The 17,341-nt window shown below is 49.1% G+C and overlaps 1 protein-coding gene across 3 annotated transcripts in view; it reads right to left on the bottom strand.

The window, feature by feature from the left end:
* Positions 1-17,341, bottom strand: part of USO1 (USO1 vesicle transport factor) — a 44,925-nt gene that overhangs the window by 10,325 nt on the left and 17,259 nt on the right. For 2 of the 3 annotated variants that reach the window (XM_077304689.1, XM_077304691.1), the window contains exons 6-18: positions 16,324-16,426; positions 15,985-16,040; positions 15,460-15,580; positions 14,888-15,066; positions 14,638-14,778; positions 13,555-13,643; positions 11,877-12,031; positions 10,396-10,607; positions 9,453-9,473; positions 5,937-6,047; positions 4,344-4,462; positions 3,206-3,387; positions 1,188-1,309 (exon numbers count right to left, since the gene is read on the bottom strand). In XM_077304689.1, coding sequence (XP_077160804.1) covers positions 1,188-1,309; positions 3,206-3,387; positions 4,344-4,462; positions 5,937-6,047; positions 9,453-9,473; positions 10,396-10,607; positions 11,877-12,031; positions 13,555-13,643; positions 14,638-14,778; positions 14,888-15,066; positions 15,460-15,580; positions 15,985-16,040; positions 16,324-16,426 — 1,611 coding nt within the window. The remainder of the gene's footprint in view (positions 1-1,187; positions 1,310-3,205; positions 3,388-4,343; positions 4,463-5,936; positions 6,048-9,452; positions 9,474-10,395; positions 10,608-11,876; positions 12,032-13,554; positions 13,644-14,637; positions 14,779-14,887; positions 15,067-15,459; positions 15,581-15,984; positions 16,041-16,323; positions 16,427-17,341) is intronic. The other variant, XM_077304690.1, reaches the window with a different exon arrangement.

The raw sequence follows: 17,341 nt of genomic DNA, 5'->3' as shown, positions 1-17,341 counted from the left end.
TATATTTTATACCTTATACTAGCTTCAAAGCCCGTTCCTAAGAACGGGCCTTGAAATGGTCCCCTCCCTTGGCCCCCGGGCAGGCAGCTTAAGGTGGCTTTGGGCCAGAGCTTGCAGCCAGATCAAGTGGGGCAGGCGGGGGCTGGCCAGCTTGTTAGCAGGGCCAGGGCAGAGCTCCTTAGCAGGCAGTCAGCAGGCAGGAGGCGCTCATTAGCAAGCCCAGCCTAGCAGGCCGTGCGGCCCTCGTTAGCAGGCCCTGCTTAGCAGGCCAAGAGGCCCTCATTAGCAGATGCTCCACCACGACCCTTTGGCTGGGGCCCTCTCCTCTTACCTGCTGCTGGCTCCAGGCACTGAGGTGCATCCGAGAGCAAAGAGGCTAGAGTCCAGAGACAGAGGGCAGGAGCTGCAGGGGCTGCACCCTGATTGGTTGCTGGTTGCACCCTGATTGGCCCTATTCCAACTTGGACAGCCGGACACGTTCCACCCCCCAGGCTGTTTCACAAATATATACAGGAACCATGGATGGATAAGGATTTTATTATTTTAAACCATATAGCTTGGGTCTATATCAAAGGTCTATCTTATTATATAATTATGGACCTTCATGGACCTTTGATATTAATAGACCCAAGTTATATGGTTTAAAATGTGAGATATAAGGTAGTGTGTTGAAGACTTTGTTAGTATCCCTGAAAAAAACCAATTAAGAAATAAGTTCACTGATGAAGTAAAATACAAAAACCAGGTTTTATACCTAGGAACTCGTTCTATTGTTTGAATAAAGTTTTTGTCATCGCCAGCTTGAAAATTTCTTTCTTGTCTACTAGTTGAAAGGACCAGGCAGAAGGTGCTGGAGAGCAGCTGCCGGCCTCAGTGGACAGGATTGATCTTGATGGACCAACAGTGTGGCCAAGCATGTGGCACCTTCATGTGTGCAAGCGATCCACAGCATACACTATGAACAAGTCTGTCTTATAACCGAGTAAGATTATTTCAGTTTTGTGTACAAATGAAAACCCCCCGGGTCCAATTACATTTTGAAAGACTACTCCTCTGAGGAGCCACCCATTCTGCACTGAGCTACCGATTAATACCCTCGATTATCCCAGTGACATTTTTTCCCCAACACAACCATGCAACATTCTGGTTCCTAAAGCAACCAAAATCTAACTAGAGGTGCCCTTTACCTGGATTCGAATGACACTTTTGTAGTGTGTCACTATATTATCATGTTGTTCTAACGTCTTCTTCACCTCTTCTTCCTTTTTATCCTCTTCAGTAGTCTTATAAATTGCCTTTGTTAGAACACCTGTAAATCAATTGTTCATTTTACTAGGCAATAAGTAATATTTTAGGAGCATGTGACATCTCATTTAGATTACAAAATTTAAGGGTATGCCATGGTTGGAAATGCTGAATCCCCAGCCTTCAAATTTTATTTTGTATATTTATTAATATACAATTGGCTGCCTCTGCAGAAAAGTGCTCAAGGCAGTATAAAAAAAAATGTTACACATCGAACGTTGAAAGCAGCAAAACAATAGAAGTTTAATATAACCAACATGTCAACAATTCACAACCCCAAAACAACACAAGAGGGAGAAAAGGAGACTCAATAAAAATACACCCTGACCACATTCTCCATTATATCTTCATGACAACAACAGCCCTACTGCAACCTAGTAATCACAGATCCTAATCTCCCTTACCCCTCTTTGGGGCCACCATCCCCTTGGCTCCAGAAACTCAGCCTCTTGCTCCCTGCCCTACTCCACAAAACGCACTGCTCAAAACAGTGGTTTGAGCCCCCACTAAGGAAAACCGTAACAACAGTAACAATTTATCCAAAAACCAATTAAATGTTTTAATTCAATAAAACTGATGAACTTGGCCCAGAAGTAGCAGCTTTTCAAGGTCATTTAGAAAGATTCTTTGCACATGTAGCAGCTGCTTCACTGTTCAATAAATCCTTAATGTGACAGATGGGCTGGAGGAAGTGATACCAAAGCCTGGTTGAAAGTCACTCAATATACAGCATGCAATATATATTTTTGTAACTGTGTTAAAATCAGAATCTAAAAACTCCAATAATAAATACCATTCAAAACTCCATCCCGAGAGGAAGGGCCTCATAGCGGTGGGGGGATAAGGGAGCTTTCTGCTCTGGCTCCTTTGACTCATCTGCTCTGAGGCCAATTGGGCCAGGCTGGGGTAAGTGATACCCTCCACCACTGCCCCCCGAATCCTCCCCACAGATAGCAGGGAGCTCAAACAACCCAGGAATTGTGAATTACAGTGCTCAGTCACTGGACTGGTGTGTGCGTTTAAACTTTCTCTTGTAACTGAAAATTAGCTGGTTATAAGACCAGCAATTCTACGGTTTTCGGACATTTATTTGTTTATTTAGGGCCAGGGGCCACCAGCATACTTGCACCCATAGATCTCAGATTTCATCTGGAGGTATATTGGGGGAGGCAGATATGCAGGGACCAGACTGCATGAGGCCTTAAAGCAGGGGTAGTCAAACTGCGGCCCTCCAGATGTCCATGGACTACCATTCCCAGGAGCCCCTGCCAGTGAATGCTGGCAGGGGCTCCTGGGAATGGTAGTCCATGGACATCTGGAGGGCTGCAGTTTGACTACCCCTGCCTTAAAGGGTTAAACCAACACCTTGCATTTGATCTGGAATTCATCCGGCAACCAAAACAGCTGCTGGAGGACTGTAGATGTGTCCCTCTATGGTGAGGATCCACCCAGCTGCAGTCTGAGTCTGCTACAGTTTCCACGCCAAGGAGAGTGTGCTCCGTGGCCTTTGCTCTCATGCTGTCAGCAGGCCCTGAACAGGTTGTACAACACACCCAATCCAGGGCTTCACAGAGCACCTGACTAGCAGGCAGATGACCCAGGTACCAGCCCCTGCCCTTGCCATGAGGCCTGCCAGGTGACCTGGCAACTGTCACCCCCCTCTCACCCTGACCAACCTGACAGGGTTGTTGTGCGGAGAGAACAGAGCTGAGGAGAGCAGCAGCATGGCACTGAGCACCAGGGAAGAAGAAAGACAGGTTCTGGCATCCAAGTCCATGTACAAAGCTGCCCTGACCTCCTGTGTCTCATTCAGGCTCCAACTTGGTGAACAACATTTTGTTCACGACTTGTTAATGGAGCCATCTATACAACGTAACTGATGCAAAATGAGAGGACTCACCTTCCAGTTCTTTTACCAGCTTAGTAAATTCATGATCAAACATCATGTAGTCGGGGCTTGAAAAGTTGGGTTGTGGCTTCTGAGCTGCTCGGGAATAGAGTTCATGTTTGCTAATGAACCCCAGCTTCTCAATGAAGTTCTCCTTGCCAATCCTTTTCTCTATCAATTGCTTTAGCTTCTCTCTAGGGAAAGGGAACACCAGAATTACCCCGGGAGACGGAAAACTGCCCACATTCAGGAGGATTCCTAGGCAGCAAATTAATCTACTTTATAGAGCACAGACTCTGAGGCTGAGAAGAAAGGAGGAGGAGGAGGGGGAAGGTCAGCTGTCCCCCAGACACCAACAAGTTCGGCAGAGCCTTCTTGAGCATGGCCACAAGGGCCGCAGTAGTCTGGTGCTTGGGATGGAAAGCCGGGCCCCACAGGGCCGGCCATGGGGGAGCAGAAGAAGAAGGGGAACGATGAGCCCATGTAAGAGTCAGCAGTAGCGTTTCCTTTCTGTGGGGAGAGGGCAGCCTGTTGTACTAGTCCAATGGTTCTCAACCTGTGGGTCGAGGCCCCATTTGACCCCTTCTGGGGGGTCCCTAGGTTTGTTGTCGCCAGGGCAGCAGCTGCAAGCAGCGGTGGTGGTGGGCATTGGCTGCTGCAAGTGGCAGCGGACGGCAGCCGCCGCAATCAGCAACAGCTGCAAGCAGTGCCCGGAGGCGGCAATCAGCAGGGGGCAGGCCGCTTGTGCTGGCGGCCACAAGTGGCAGTGGGCGTCGGCGGAGGAGCCCTGGCAATGGCTGCCTCTATTCTACCTGAGTGCTGTGCACCTGCGTGCATGAGCCTGCTGCCTGTGCGCACACAAGCCAACCCCGCCACCGCCAGGGTCGCCAGGTAAAAGCGGTTGAGAACCGATGTCCTAGTGGATGCTTTACCAGCAGTTAACTGGATCTCCAAACAGCAGTCTGTGATAAACAACATAAGGCCTAGGCCTGGCTCAGCCCTTCCCCCTTCCTAGTCATCACTGGTTCTTAGGGTGACTTGCAGACCGGATGATCTGAAACTGAACAGAGGTGGACTCATCTTCAACAGGCATTACTTGGTAGTACAAGGACTGGGATCTCTGGCACAGCACTGCCTCCAATATACTTACTTTTGATAATTCTCAAGTGAGTTGTCATTGTAATAAATGGAGATCCCGAGCAAAAGGGCACAGAGCCCCTGGACCACGTGTTCCTCCACACCAAGGTTTTCTGCTATCTGCCCTGTCAGCTAGAGCTTTCATTAAGGACATCAGGAACTTCACAAACAGGACAAAGGTCAATTATTCTTATGCTGCTCGGCCACTTCGGTCTGTCTTTTCTTTTGTGATTACCAGCAATCAATGCCGCTAAAGAGAGCCAGCATGGTGCAATGGTTAAGGGTGGCAGTTAATGGTTCAGCATCTTCTTGGAAAAGAGTGACCAGTGGAGTACCCCAAGGATCTGTCCTGGGGCCTATGTTGTCCAACCTATTTATAAATGATTGGGATGAGGGATTAGAGGGGATACTTAATAAATTTGCAGACGATACTAAACTGGGAGGGGTAGCAAACACAACTGAAGACAGCAACAGAATACAGGATTATCTTGATAGGCTTGAGAAGTGGGCTAAATTGAATAAAATAAAGTTCAATAGGGACAAATGTAAAGTTTTGCATTTAGGTAGGAAAAACCAAATACACCAATATAGGATGGGGGAGACTTGTCTTGGCAGTAGCATGTGCAAAAAGCATCTAGGAGTCCTGGTAGACCATACATTGAACATGAGTCAGCAGTGTGATTCGGTGGCTAAAAAGGCAAATGGGATTTGGGGCTGTATCAAATGGAGTATCGTGTCCAGATCACGGGAGGTGATGGTACCGCTTTACTCTGCTCTGGTTCGGCCTCACTTGGAGTCCTGTGTTCAGTTTTGGGCACTCCAGTTGAATAGGGATGTTGACAAACTGGAACGTGTCCAGAGGAGGGCAACAAAGATGGTGAGGGGTTTGGAGACCAAGTCATATGAAGAAAGGTTGGGGGAGCTTGGTCTGTTTAGCCTAGCTTTGGAGGAGGAGACGACTGAGAGGGATCTGATAACCATCTTCAAGTATTGAAAAGGGTGCCATATGAAGGATGGAGCAGAATTGTTCTCTTTTGCCCCAGAGGGACAGAACAGAATGAATGGGATGAAATTCATTCAAAAGAAATTCCATCTAAACATCCGGAAGAAGTTCCTGACAGTCACAGCGGTTTCTCAGTGGAACAGGCTTACTCGGGAGGTGATGGGTTCTCCATCTTTGGAGATTTTTAAACAGAGGCTGGATAGCCATCTAACAGAGAGGCTGATTCTGTGAAGGCTCAAGGGGGTGGCAGGTGACAGTAGATGAGTGAGAGGGATGTGAGTGTCCTGCATAGTGCAGGGGGTTGGACTAGATGACCCATGAAGTCCCTTCCAACTCTATGATTCTAATCAGGAGAGCCAGGTTTGATTCCCCACTCCTCGTCCACATGCAGCCAGCTAGGTGATCTTCGGCCAGTCAGTTCTATCAGAGCTCTCTCAGCCCCACCTATTTGATAGGATGTCTGCTGTAGGGAGAGGAAAGGGAGGCGATTGTCAGCTGCTTTGAGACTCCTTTAGGCAGTGAGAAGCAGGGTATAAGCCTCAACTCTTCTTCTTCTAAATCAAACTTAACGGAGAAGTCGAAATTGCAAATTTTAAAGGATACAAATGGAACGTTGGCAGAATTATGCAGAAAATGTGTCACAGCGATGGGGCAGTTGCTTAGCCAGGTGCACAGCAGTATTAATAATCCAACTCTTGTCTGCACTTTACTTCCCTGAAGCAAGAAAAAAAGGCTGAATCGACATATATTCCATTTCCTTCATGTTTAATCTGAAACATCTCTCAAATGATGACAGAAGTTATCACTGAGTGTTAAAACTCCATTAGTCTTTTAATTAAGAAGTCAAGATACGTGTTAGTAAAAATATACAATTCAAGTTATCGTCCAATCTCAGTGCAGACATAAACGTGGTTAAACATGATTAAGAAATTAAGAAGGACTGGGAATCCCCCTGGGCTCTTGTGCCCCCATCTCCCAAGCAGGTTTCCCCCCTTCTTCCCTCTGCAGCACTGTGCCCTTCCCATTTCAAGTGGAAGGCACAGGTTCCTTTAAATCACATTCTTGAAGCAGGGAGCTTCAAACTTCTGTTTAAAGTGAATTAAGTTTGCTGTCACCTCAGGAGCCAGGAATCAAAGGGAGAAGGCAAAAGTCCAAGAGGGAAAAGGGAGGCAGGTGTGCCAGCTCCAGAGCTTCTCCAGCCCTCAAAAGCCTCAGGGGCTGCACTGAAGCCAAAAGGAAAGTCCCTGTCAGGCACAAACCTAAAGCATCAATACAGCAGATCAGGCCCAAATAATACTGAAGCTGGCACTGCCTGATATCTATTTATTCAGATTTTTATAGAACCCTTCACTACAGCTCTGGGCAGTTTTAGGGTATAGGAAATCAGACCACTCCTTTTAAGTATGCAAGCATCACAGGCTAGGAAAATTAAATGAAGCATAATAAACCACACTCTTAACATTCTCTGCACGGTGGCTTAAGGGTTTTCAGTATGCAGGCATAAGGACATTTATGCACAGTTTTGATGATCAAATATTGCCCAAGTGTATCCGAAAGCCAAATATATCTCACGACATCACAGACTATGGTTAAGGCTCAATTCACACTCTTCAGCCCAGCTGCTTTCAATGCCAGCAGCGTCTGAACAAAGGAACCATAAAGGGAGAAGAAACAGGTGTCCCCTTCTTCCTACAGCTGGGCCAAACAGGTAATCTATTATGTTTTTTTAAACATTTGAGCTCTAATAATAAATGGTTTACATTTTTCTATAACTGGTTTTATCCCCAAACCTTTTTGGTTCTTGCCTGTTTTTCAAGTTGGGTTTTTATTTCCCTTTAATGTTAATTACTGGCATAAAGACACCTGTAATTCGTTTCCCTCTTCAGCCACCCTCACCTCTCTTGGCCCTTAGTTGCCACACACAGACCTCACTCGCCCTCCTGCCACCACCCCAAAGTTCTATTGCACTCCCATCCATGTGACCCTGCCTTGTCCCAACTCCTGACAGCTCCTCCCCCACCCCGAATTAGTTTAAAAGCTGCTCTGCCACCTTTTTGATATCAATTGCCAGCAGCCTGCTTCACAATGAAGCCCGTCTCTTTTGTACAGATTTGTACCACCTCGCTGGTCATCTTTAAACAGTGGCTGGACAGATACAGATCATGGATGCTTTAGGCCAGGGGTAGTCAAACTGCGGCCCTCCAGATGTCCATGGACTACAATTCCCAGGAGCCCCTGCCAGCATTCGCTGGCAGGGGGCTCCTGGGAATTGTAGTCCATGGACATCTGGAGGGCCGCAGTTTGACCACCCCTGTTTTAGGCTGATCCTGAGTCGAGCAGGGGGTTGGTCTAGATGGCCCCTTCCACCTCTGGGATTCTATTGGGTTGGCTTATCCCAGAAAGTTTGCCAGCACCTAACCAATCGAAGTCCTTCCTCCCAGCACCACTTTCTCATCTTCACCTTGAGATCTGTGCCTGCCTAGCTGGCCCTGCACGTGAAAACCTGAGAAGGCTCCCTCCTTCTCAGGCCCTGCCTAAGAATCTAAACGTTTCCCCCCTAGGACCACTGTGCTATCCTTCCCCATGTCCCTGGTGCCAATATCTAGCTGACTCCTCCCCAGCTAGAATCCTTCCACAGGAGGCAGGCAGTCCAGACCCCCACCTGCTATATTCCTTACCTGCCCCCAACCCCTGACGGAGATTTTCGGCATGAGAGGATATTGGCCTTCTAAGGGTTTCCCTTCCTTCCTCCTCAGACTGTCACCGCCTGAGTTCAAGACTCTCCCTCTCCACAACAGCAGAAGAGCCATCAGCACAGGAGGGAGCCTGTCCATTGCTACTGCTTCTTAGTCTTGGCAATGTGTTGATCAGGTCTACTTGCATTTTTCAAAACCACCGATCTTTGTACCAAGTCAAAGCTCATTACTGTCACAATTGGTAGAAACCTCACACGAGCTCCATGCAGCAAATACAGCCCCCACCCCCACAATTTCCTCCCAGTGGATGAGGAGTCATCCATGTGGCACTCTCTGCAAGACCAGGGATAGCCCCTACCTCTCCTGCTGTCGTTCTCCCTTCAGAACTGGTGAGTGGTGCCCAGGCTAAGAGCCCTTTGACTCTCACTCTGCAGCTTGTGCCAACCCCTCTACTTAGGCAGAACCTCACTTTCAGAGGCCCACAATCCCCACCTCCCAGCAGCAAAAGCAAAGGGTGGGGCCTGCAGTCAGACCCAGGCAAACAGACCTTGCTCAATGAGCAGCAGACCAAACAAAAGGCCCAAACAGAGCCAAACAAAATCTTTGCATCTGAGGGGAGGAGAGGGAAGCTGGGAAGGCCAAGGGTAAATACGGCATCTTCGTAAATTGAAGAAACAGAGAACTCCTTTCTCTGAGTCTTTACTCGCACACTGATCATGAACAACTGCGTGTGTCCCTTGCGCTTATACCCCCCTGTTTCTCCAAGACGATCAGAGAGGCACACGGGGGTGGATTTGTCTCTGTGAGGGAACTTAGACTCACTGGCCCCCCCAAGTCAGCACAGTGAGCTCCAAACCCAGGCCCTCCTTGGTTCAAATCCATCTCTCTCCACACCGGAACACTCTTCTTTCCTCTTAGAGAATTGGAATTCAATGTTAAACTGCCCCATGCAAAGTAATGGCAAGGAACTTTGGCCAGGACAACTCTCACTCTGTGCAACTCATTAGGGAAACCCGCAGGTGCCTGGCAGGCTTCCAGTTCCCAGCCTGGTACCAAAGAGCTTAACAGGCTCTCGGCTTGGGGGGGGGGGGGTTCAATTCAAGTAAAAGCGACAAGGAATGCACATGGGGAGGGGGGGGTTGGAGGGAAGACTATTCCACACAGTACCCAGAAGCTGTGCAAGCCACCCCCCCTTCCAGTGGAAAGCAAAGCATCCATGAGGACCCAGCAGTGCCTCACACCACAGTCCCCAAGAACCCCAGAAGAAACACGCGTCCGAAGAGTCACAGTCAACCCTGGCAGCAAGCAGCACAAAAACGGTTAGGTGGAAGAAACTTCAAAAGGCAGTTATTTCTGGAAACAAGCACAGCAAGCGGAGACGGCAGAAAGACCCTGTGGTGACTTTCGGTGCACCCATACATACCCGTCTGTCGATCTTATCGCCCTGTGAATCATACATTAACAATTACAAAGGGAACTTTACTGGACCAGTATGTATTAGTCCAGCACAGGGTTAAGTTCTGGGGGCTGATCTGGTGGAGCTTCGTCACGACCCGGAACGTATGCTTTGGTGTGGAAACAGGAGATCACACCCAAGTCCAGGGGTAGTCAAACTGCGGCCCTCCAGATGTCCATGGACTACAATTCCTACGCATTCGCTGGCAGGGGCTCCTGGGAATTGTAGTCCATGGACATCTGGAGGGCCGCAGTTTGACTACCCCTGCCCAAGTCTACAGCACTGGCAATCTTGCAGCTCACTCTAAGTGGATTATAGTGGTTTTAAAATTTTCTTGCTCCGTGCATTTTATCTTCTTTTCTTTGATTGTTGTGTAGTGGATGACGATTGTTATTTAAGTGTCCTTAACGTGCTCTGAGCTGCTGCAGCCCGCCCCGTACTATGGGGCCACACAGCTGCTTAATGGCTGTGCTGCCCAAACGGAAGTAAAATGCTTAGAGACACTCCTGTATACAGGGAAACACACCCATTCCTTATTGTGCTTCAGTGAAAATATTTGCATGTGTTTCTTGTCCTGCCCCTTGAGGAGAGCAGCCACCCCCATTCCTTCCCCCCCCCTCCCCGCATGTTACTGGAGCTTTCCACGACACAGACAGGTAGCCAATCTGCTGCCAAGGCTGCTGAGCCAGACATTTACCTGCTGACTTGGACTACCCTAAAACCTAAGCTAAGCTAAAAGCACTGCTAGAGGCTGAGTCGTGCCAAGAGATTCGCACACGCCATTCACCCATGGTCCTCCTGAACACCAGCCAGGGCAAAGGCTGATGGGGTGAGCTGTGGCCTCCTTTTGATGAGAGGACACCTCGACCTCCCCAGCTCATGTGGCCAACAAGAGTGACAGATGCCGTACCTGGGAGAGGATGTTGGTGCACTGCTGAAGCAAGGAGACGGGCGGGTTCCCCAGGCTGGTGGCTAGCTGCACCCGGAGCAGCTGTTCTTTCAGAGGGGCGTTTTCTTGCAGCGCGTGGGCCAGCGCCACAGCCGCGCACCAGTTGGAGAGAGAGTCTGTGGAGAAGAGCCCTCCACACAGCAGCTGACCAGCTGAGACTGAATTTCCAGTGGCTGTAACAGGAGGCACAACGTTGAATGGCACAGAGTCGTTTCAAATGTCGTTGCCAACAACTTTCAGCAATGCCAGGAAGTGCATTTATCACACCTATTATAGTACCACACCGATCGTAACGCTGATGTCCAATCAGGTTGATAACCCTACTGTGACTGTGTACGATACCCAGGCACGTTTTTGCTGACTGCAAGGCGTTATCTAACTTCATCTTTCCGTTGCACATGATGCAGCTGTGGCTAGCGTCTCTCCATTCGGTGATGCTGCCGTGTTTGGAAAAGCTGTCCCGTCTCCCCCCCTCCCCCCCCCCCGGTAAGGGCCCAGGCCCTCCAACTCCTGCTCTCCATACAGACTCCATACAGCTTGGCTACATCTGCAGACCTGCAAACCCCCCCCCCCCCCAGAACTGTTCTCCTGCAGTCTTATTCATAGGAAAAAATTAAAAAACAGTTTGTAGTTTCAAGCACCTAAATAACTGGGTGAATCTCAGAGCAAGAGTCATTCATCCAGAGGAAAACACAGGCATGTGATTTCATGCCTGTGCAGACTTAGCCTCACTTCCAGCAGGGTACTGAGGTGGCTCATCCACCACAAATGGAGGGTGGGGGAAGCTGGCACTGTGATCCTCGGGTGACAGTAGTCTGGCTCAAAAACCCTTATTTTTTAAAGTCACAACTATGAAGAAACCAGACAGCGGTGGCAACTGGAAAAATGCAGAGAGAAGGAAGGTGGGCAGCAGTGCTGTGCTCACTGTCATTCTGATGCTAAAGGACTGACTCATTAAAAAAAGCAGAAAGAAGTTCCTCATGTGGTGAAATCTGCTGAGCACCTTGAGAAAGAGGCAATGCTGTGGTGGGTCCGTCCATCCATCCATCCTACAAGAAGCCTTCCTCCAGCCACAGAAGAACCACTGAAGCTGAAGGAAGGGCTTGACCTTTTCCTGGTGGGGTGGCTGTTTGTGCAGTGGCCACAGCTCTGGAGACCCAGATACAAATCTCCCTCCACTTTTTAACTTACTGCGTGACCTTGGGCAAGTCACCTTCTATGACCTAGTAATCAGATGAGATTTCCCATCATGGCTTTTGTCATGGGCTTTCCTACAGCATTCTCCATCATCAGCGGAAGTGACAATGGTTGTCTCAGGATGTTCTGACATACAGAGACTTGACAGAGGTGTCTAGCTGGGGGTCTACACAAGCCAAATCCGACTCCTGAGGGCCCTCCCATGGTCCCACCAACAGGCCACAGAGACTCTGCGTATTCTGTACCGTCAATGGTTGAAGGTAGTAGTGTGGACACAATTTCTCCTTGCCCCTTCTGGTTCTTGTACAAGAAACACTGAAAACAGTACAGCACAGCGCAGCGCAACACAAAAGGCTGCCTCTCATTGACCATGGACATCAGCAACACAACAATTGCAGGCCTGGCAGGAGAGAAAGAAAAGACAATAAACTGATTTTAAAAAGACAAATGCTCCATTTATGGAATCTGAGATAAGTCCTAATGGCAAAGATCAATCTGTATCACCTAACAATGCTCCACTCCAGGCAAAATTAAGGCCCCCCCTGACCCTCTTTGGCCATCTGGGAGGCCCTGCTTCAGGAGCCCCCCACCCTCAACCTGGGGCCAGAAGAAGGACAATCCAGGATGGAGCCTTCTTAGCCATAATACCAACATTTGGCCACTCCCTCCCACGGAGAGTCATGAGTCCAGTTCTATTGCTGTCTTCCACCAGTGGGTGAAGAGGTTTTGCTTGGCATACATCCAGGAGCTAATACGAGCTTTATTGTATTCTGGTGTTTCTATTGAATTATTTTATATAGATAGATAGAAGATAGATTTTATTTTAAACGCTGTTTCAATGTTTTGACAAGGCACCACAGGAATCCCTGACCTGGATAGCCGAGGCAAGTTTGATCTCATCCAATCTGGGAAGCTAAGCATGGTTGACCCTGGCTTGTAGTTGGATGGGAGACCTCTAAGAAGCACCAGGGTCATGACATGGAACCAAGCAATGGAAAACCACCTTTAAACAACTCTTCCCTAGCTGCCAGACCATCCTAGGGGCTCCTGGCTACACTACATGTGTAACATCTGATGAATAAATGAGACTATCAAAGGAATCTTTAAAATAAATAGTCTCGTCCCCCGCCTCCTTGGAGTGCCAAGAGTGAGCAGCCAGCGACAGGAACCCATGTGACAACCATTCGGCAGAGGAGCAGCGTGATGGGTACAGCCCTTCCCCAGGCAGGAGAACATTGTTCCCTGAAGGTCCAGAACAGGGGGAGCAGCACAGCCTGCTGAGCATTGCACAGGCAAGGGACCGGTGTGGCCGAGGGACACAGCAGGCCAGAAGACAAGAGACGATCTTCACTGCCTGCTTCTGTTCACCTTTGTGCGTGCTCCAAGCAGCACCTCCATCAGATGCCCGGCGCTCCTGGCCTCCTGGAGTGCCAAGAGCCAGAGTAGGCACTCCCTCCCCCCCTGTGCCAACTGCCAGCTGAATGGCTTCCCAGCCGGCCCCTCTCTGCTTGGCAGATCTGCTAAAGAACGCCTCCAGGCAACCCTGACTCCCCAGCCTGTCCAAATCCCAGCGCTGTAGACGGCTGAAGCAAACAGTGGGATGCACTGACCCACAGACTGAGAAGGAGGTAGTGTCAAAGCCTGCTGGAGGCATGGAGAGTTTTGTTTTGTTCCTATTCAGCTTCTCACATACCAGGATGACCTAATGGACACACTGCTGAGATGCTGACTAGGCGCTGGGCGCCCAACCGCACAGATGCCCACAGGGCCGCAGAAACCTGCTGGCTGAGCTCTGCTTTCACAGCCTGACCTACCTGACAGGGCTGCAGTGATGAGGCTAAAGGCAGAGGAGGGGGTGATCTCGGAAGCAGCTTTGGGTCTGGTCCTGGGGAGGGAAAGCATCAGTGGCACCAAGCACTGTACCTGGGTGGAGTTGAAGGGGCATTGACAGAAGCAAAGTAGTCTTGGTTCATTTGACACCCACGGATGACCTCCGACACAGTGTTGATGGTCTAGGCAGTAAAACAAAACAAAAAAAAAAGGGTTAGAGTTTCAAGCCTGTAGCTTTGTGGAGCTTTATGCAGAAACGGAAAAGGGAGCTCACATTCCAGATCTCTCCGAGGCAAGTTTGAGTGGCCAAGAACAATCTCAATTAGAAGCAAAGTGGCCAAGAACAAAGGCAAACAGAGGGCACAGCTCAGAAGGAAATGAGCTCGGCCATTCACAGGCGAGGCAGAGCAAGTACAGGCTGATTCAAAGGCCAGTACTCTTAACAGGCGGACACAACTCTCTTCTTATGGGCTGGTTCAGATATGCTCATTCTCTGATGTGAGCCACTACAGATGGACCTCACCGAGATGGCCTCTGAAAGCAGAAGAGAGCAATGGAAGCTGCTTTGGTATCCCACTGTGGGGAAAAGAGGGTTACAAATGAAAGAAATGACATCGCATTCATAACAACTCTTTCCTGGGAGAAAGAGTTCTTATGATTCAAATCCCACAGAATAGATCATAGTGACATTTTGAGAAGACCTGCTTAGAATTAGTCTCGAACTCAACCAATGTTAATCCAAGCGATTCACATTTGTCTGCAAAACAAGTATCCAATTATCAAGGTGTGGGGGAACTGATGGATGGGCCTTTATGAACTGACACCATGAGGCTAGTTTGGGAACAAAGAAGGAAATACAGGAAATAAACAGGGAATTCTCACAGACTTCACCCTTCATATTCAACAAAGTTAAGGTCTGTTCAGGAATCTGAATGAGGTTTGGGCGATTCAGTTTGCATGAAGCTAAAAGTTAACTTCTGCTTCAACATAACTGAAAAACATGTCTACAGTTATGTAAAAGGGAGGTCCAGAAGAGTTTAACTGGGGCTGGGACTGTGCATCTCTTGGGTTGCATTCCTATCCTGATTTAACATTGCTGCAGCGATTCTTGTGTCAGTTTAGCAGGCGCTATGGCCTAGCATAGAAAAATATTTCCTTCTGATGACGATACCCTACCTCAGTAAGGATATCCGCTGGAACACCAGTGGCCATCAGGATTGTACAAAGCTGATGAAGCAGCCCACAATGAAACATGGCCTTTTGACAACTGCTTGCTGCACCAGGGGGGTTTGTGGGGGATACCAGGACCCGAACCAGCTAGAGGAAGAAGGAACAGAGGCAAAGATCACACGAGGATGCTGAAAAGTCTACAACAAAATGCTACCAAATTCATGGCAGGCCTTCTTCCTGGGGCCGCAGGGCTCACCTGAAGCATCAGATGAAGGTTAGTGACCTTCTGGGCTGACCACCCAGCATTGTCATCACCCACTTCAAACCATGGCTTCATGCGCTGAATATAGGAGCCTTCCTTGAAGAAAGTTTGATTTGAGTTGTTGTTCTTTAAAAGGTTTTGTAACAGAAGAAGACAATCCTCCACAACTATGCCTGAAAGAAAAAAAAATGAATGAATGCAGCCATGCAGAGGGATATGGCATTCCCGTCTACCTGGGAGTGCCTCACGGAACCCATTTTCTTGCAGCATCTCGCTTGAGGAGCAGACTGGCATTCAGAATACACAGGGCAACTGTAAGCCGTGACTTCTTCTGGTAGTAACAGAATACATATGCTCTCTCTTGAGCTCGGGTGCCTAGACCTCTCAGAGACCACTCCAATTTGTTGCAAGTATTATTAAGTCCCCTTCAGCACTCAGTCCTGTCCCAAGAGGGTCTTGCAGCCGGCAGGATGGACAGCAACAGCCAGCGCTCATCAGGACCCCCAGCAAACCCTCCTCTGAAAGAGCACAGGCTCACGCTGGCCACCCCCTTTCCAAGAACACACCTCCATCTCCGTTTCCCTCCTCGGTTATGATATCCAGCAATCTCTCAAAGGCATTTTCAAAAGCAACTATTTTCTGGATAGCGGCATTGCTTTTTGTCAGCTGTTGAAGTAGCAAGACACCCTGCGAAGGGAACAAAACACCAACATGACCAACCAAGCTCCCACGTGAGACCCTTCCTTTAAACGCCACGTGCATGTGGGAGGAGGGGCTTCGCTCATCTGGACCAGGTCAGCCCACAGGACGGTGTAAATTTTGTTTCAGGCCCTTTCTGAAGCCTTCTAAAGAACTTGCCCTTCTTTTTTAAAGAGTCTGACCTCCATAAACACAGCCTTAAGGTCCTAGAAGGGGCACGCAGGAATGTTTGTGCCCATGCCCTGGAAGCAGTTTGTACGACAAGCAGCTCTTCAGAGTACGGCTGCTTCAGAGGAAGGAATGGATGTTTTTTGCAGTTCAAAAGCAGTTTCGCTGGCAAGAGGGTGATCAGTGGTCTTGAAAGCTCAGTTAAGCCCCCATTCTCTACTTACATCATTCCGTATAACCTCTCTAGAATCTGCCAGCAAGTCCATCAGCCTTGAGACCCCTGGAAAACAAAGCCATTGCAGAGGATCCATTGCAGTGCCTACAAAGCCAAGGCCACCACCTGCCCTAGCTCAGGCCTGCTTGCCCAAAACTCCCAAAAGGATCTTGCTCTGCTGCCCTCTTTTGAACTGAGACGGCTTCTCGTGGCACATGGGCTCAAAGGCCAGAGTTGCACAGCCCTCCCCTTCCTTGGCTAAAACAGCAACCGCTCAAGGAACTGAATTAAGCTCTATCAAATTAGCCCCTGTGGATGATGGACTCAACCCCCAGGCAACCAGACATACCCATGGGGCTGACCAGGATGACCTGCTGCACTTGGGGGCCTTGCTGTTTTAACAGTGCTGTCAGAAGCTTCACTCCAGGCCACCGGACGTGGAAATCAAACTCCTGCAAAGACACAGTGCTGCCCGTGAGCCCCGAAGATCCATTCTATTTCACAACCAGCATTCTCCTGCACGACGGGGATGAGCTCAAACGGGAAAACTCTGGCTGGGGTTCTCATGAACCAAACATCCCAACTGAGCCTAGCCCATAGCTCTGAAATGAACCGGTCTGATTTGGGCTGGTCCATTTTGCTCCCCTACCTTTCAAGGAAGGGGAAGAAAAGGCACCACTAAAATGACTGCCAGCAGACAGGAGCACCCACTCTGCTGTCCAGTTAGAATGGCCACAAACCATTTCAGGGATCGATTTCATTCCCCTCCGTTTAGAAGTGGGGGGAAGCAAAACAGACTGCTTAAAAGTCTGAAATCAGATGGGTGAACCTGTCAGCTGTATTTCTTTTTACATTTATACCCTGCCCTGCCCCCAGGGGCTGGCAGCCATTTAAATCCTGTTTTGCTCCCACCAGAGTGCCCATCTGCACCCGTACAAACTGAACAAGCCATAAGTAACAGAGTTAGATTTAGACTACAGCAGGGGTAGTCAAACTGCGGCCCTCCAGATGTCCATGGACTACAATTCCCAGGAGCCCCTGTCAGCGAATGCTGGCTGGGGCTTCTTGGAATTGTAGTCCATGGACATCTGGAGGGCCGCAGTTTGACTACCCCTGGACTACAATGAACAGAGCGTTGAATTAGGACCTGGGAGACCCAGGTTCAAATTCCCTCTCTGCCAAGGAAGCTTCCCAGGTGACTGTGGACAGGCACTCATTTTCAGCCTAGCTGAGCTCACGACTCTACTAAGAAGACTGAATGCAGGAGGGGAGAACCTAGGATGCCCCACTGGGTTGGGTAGAATCATAGAGTTGGAAGGGGCCATACAGGCCATCTAGTCCAACCCCCTGCTCAACGCAGGATCAGC

The sequence above is a fragment of the Paroedura picta genome, chromosome 11 (assembly GCF_049243985.1).
Source record: "Paroedura picta isolate Pp20150507F chromosome 11, Ppicta_v3.0, whole genome shotgun sequence".
Classification (NCBI taxonomy): domain Eukaryota; kingdom Metazoa; phylum Chordata; class Lepidosauria; order Squamata; family Gekkonidae; genus Paroedura; species Paroedura picta.
This window is presented reverse-complemented; position numbering and strand designations above follow the sequence as displayed.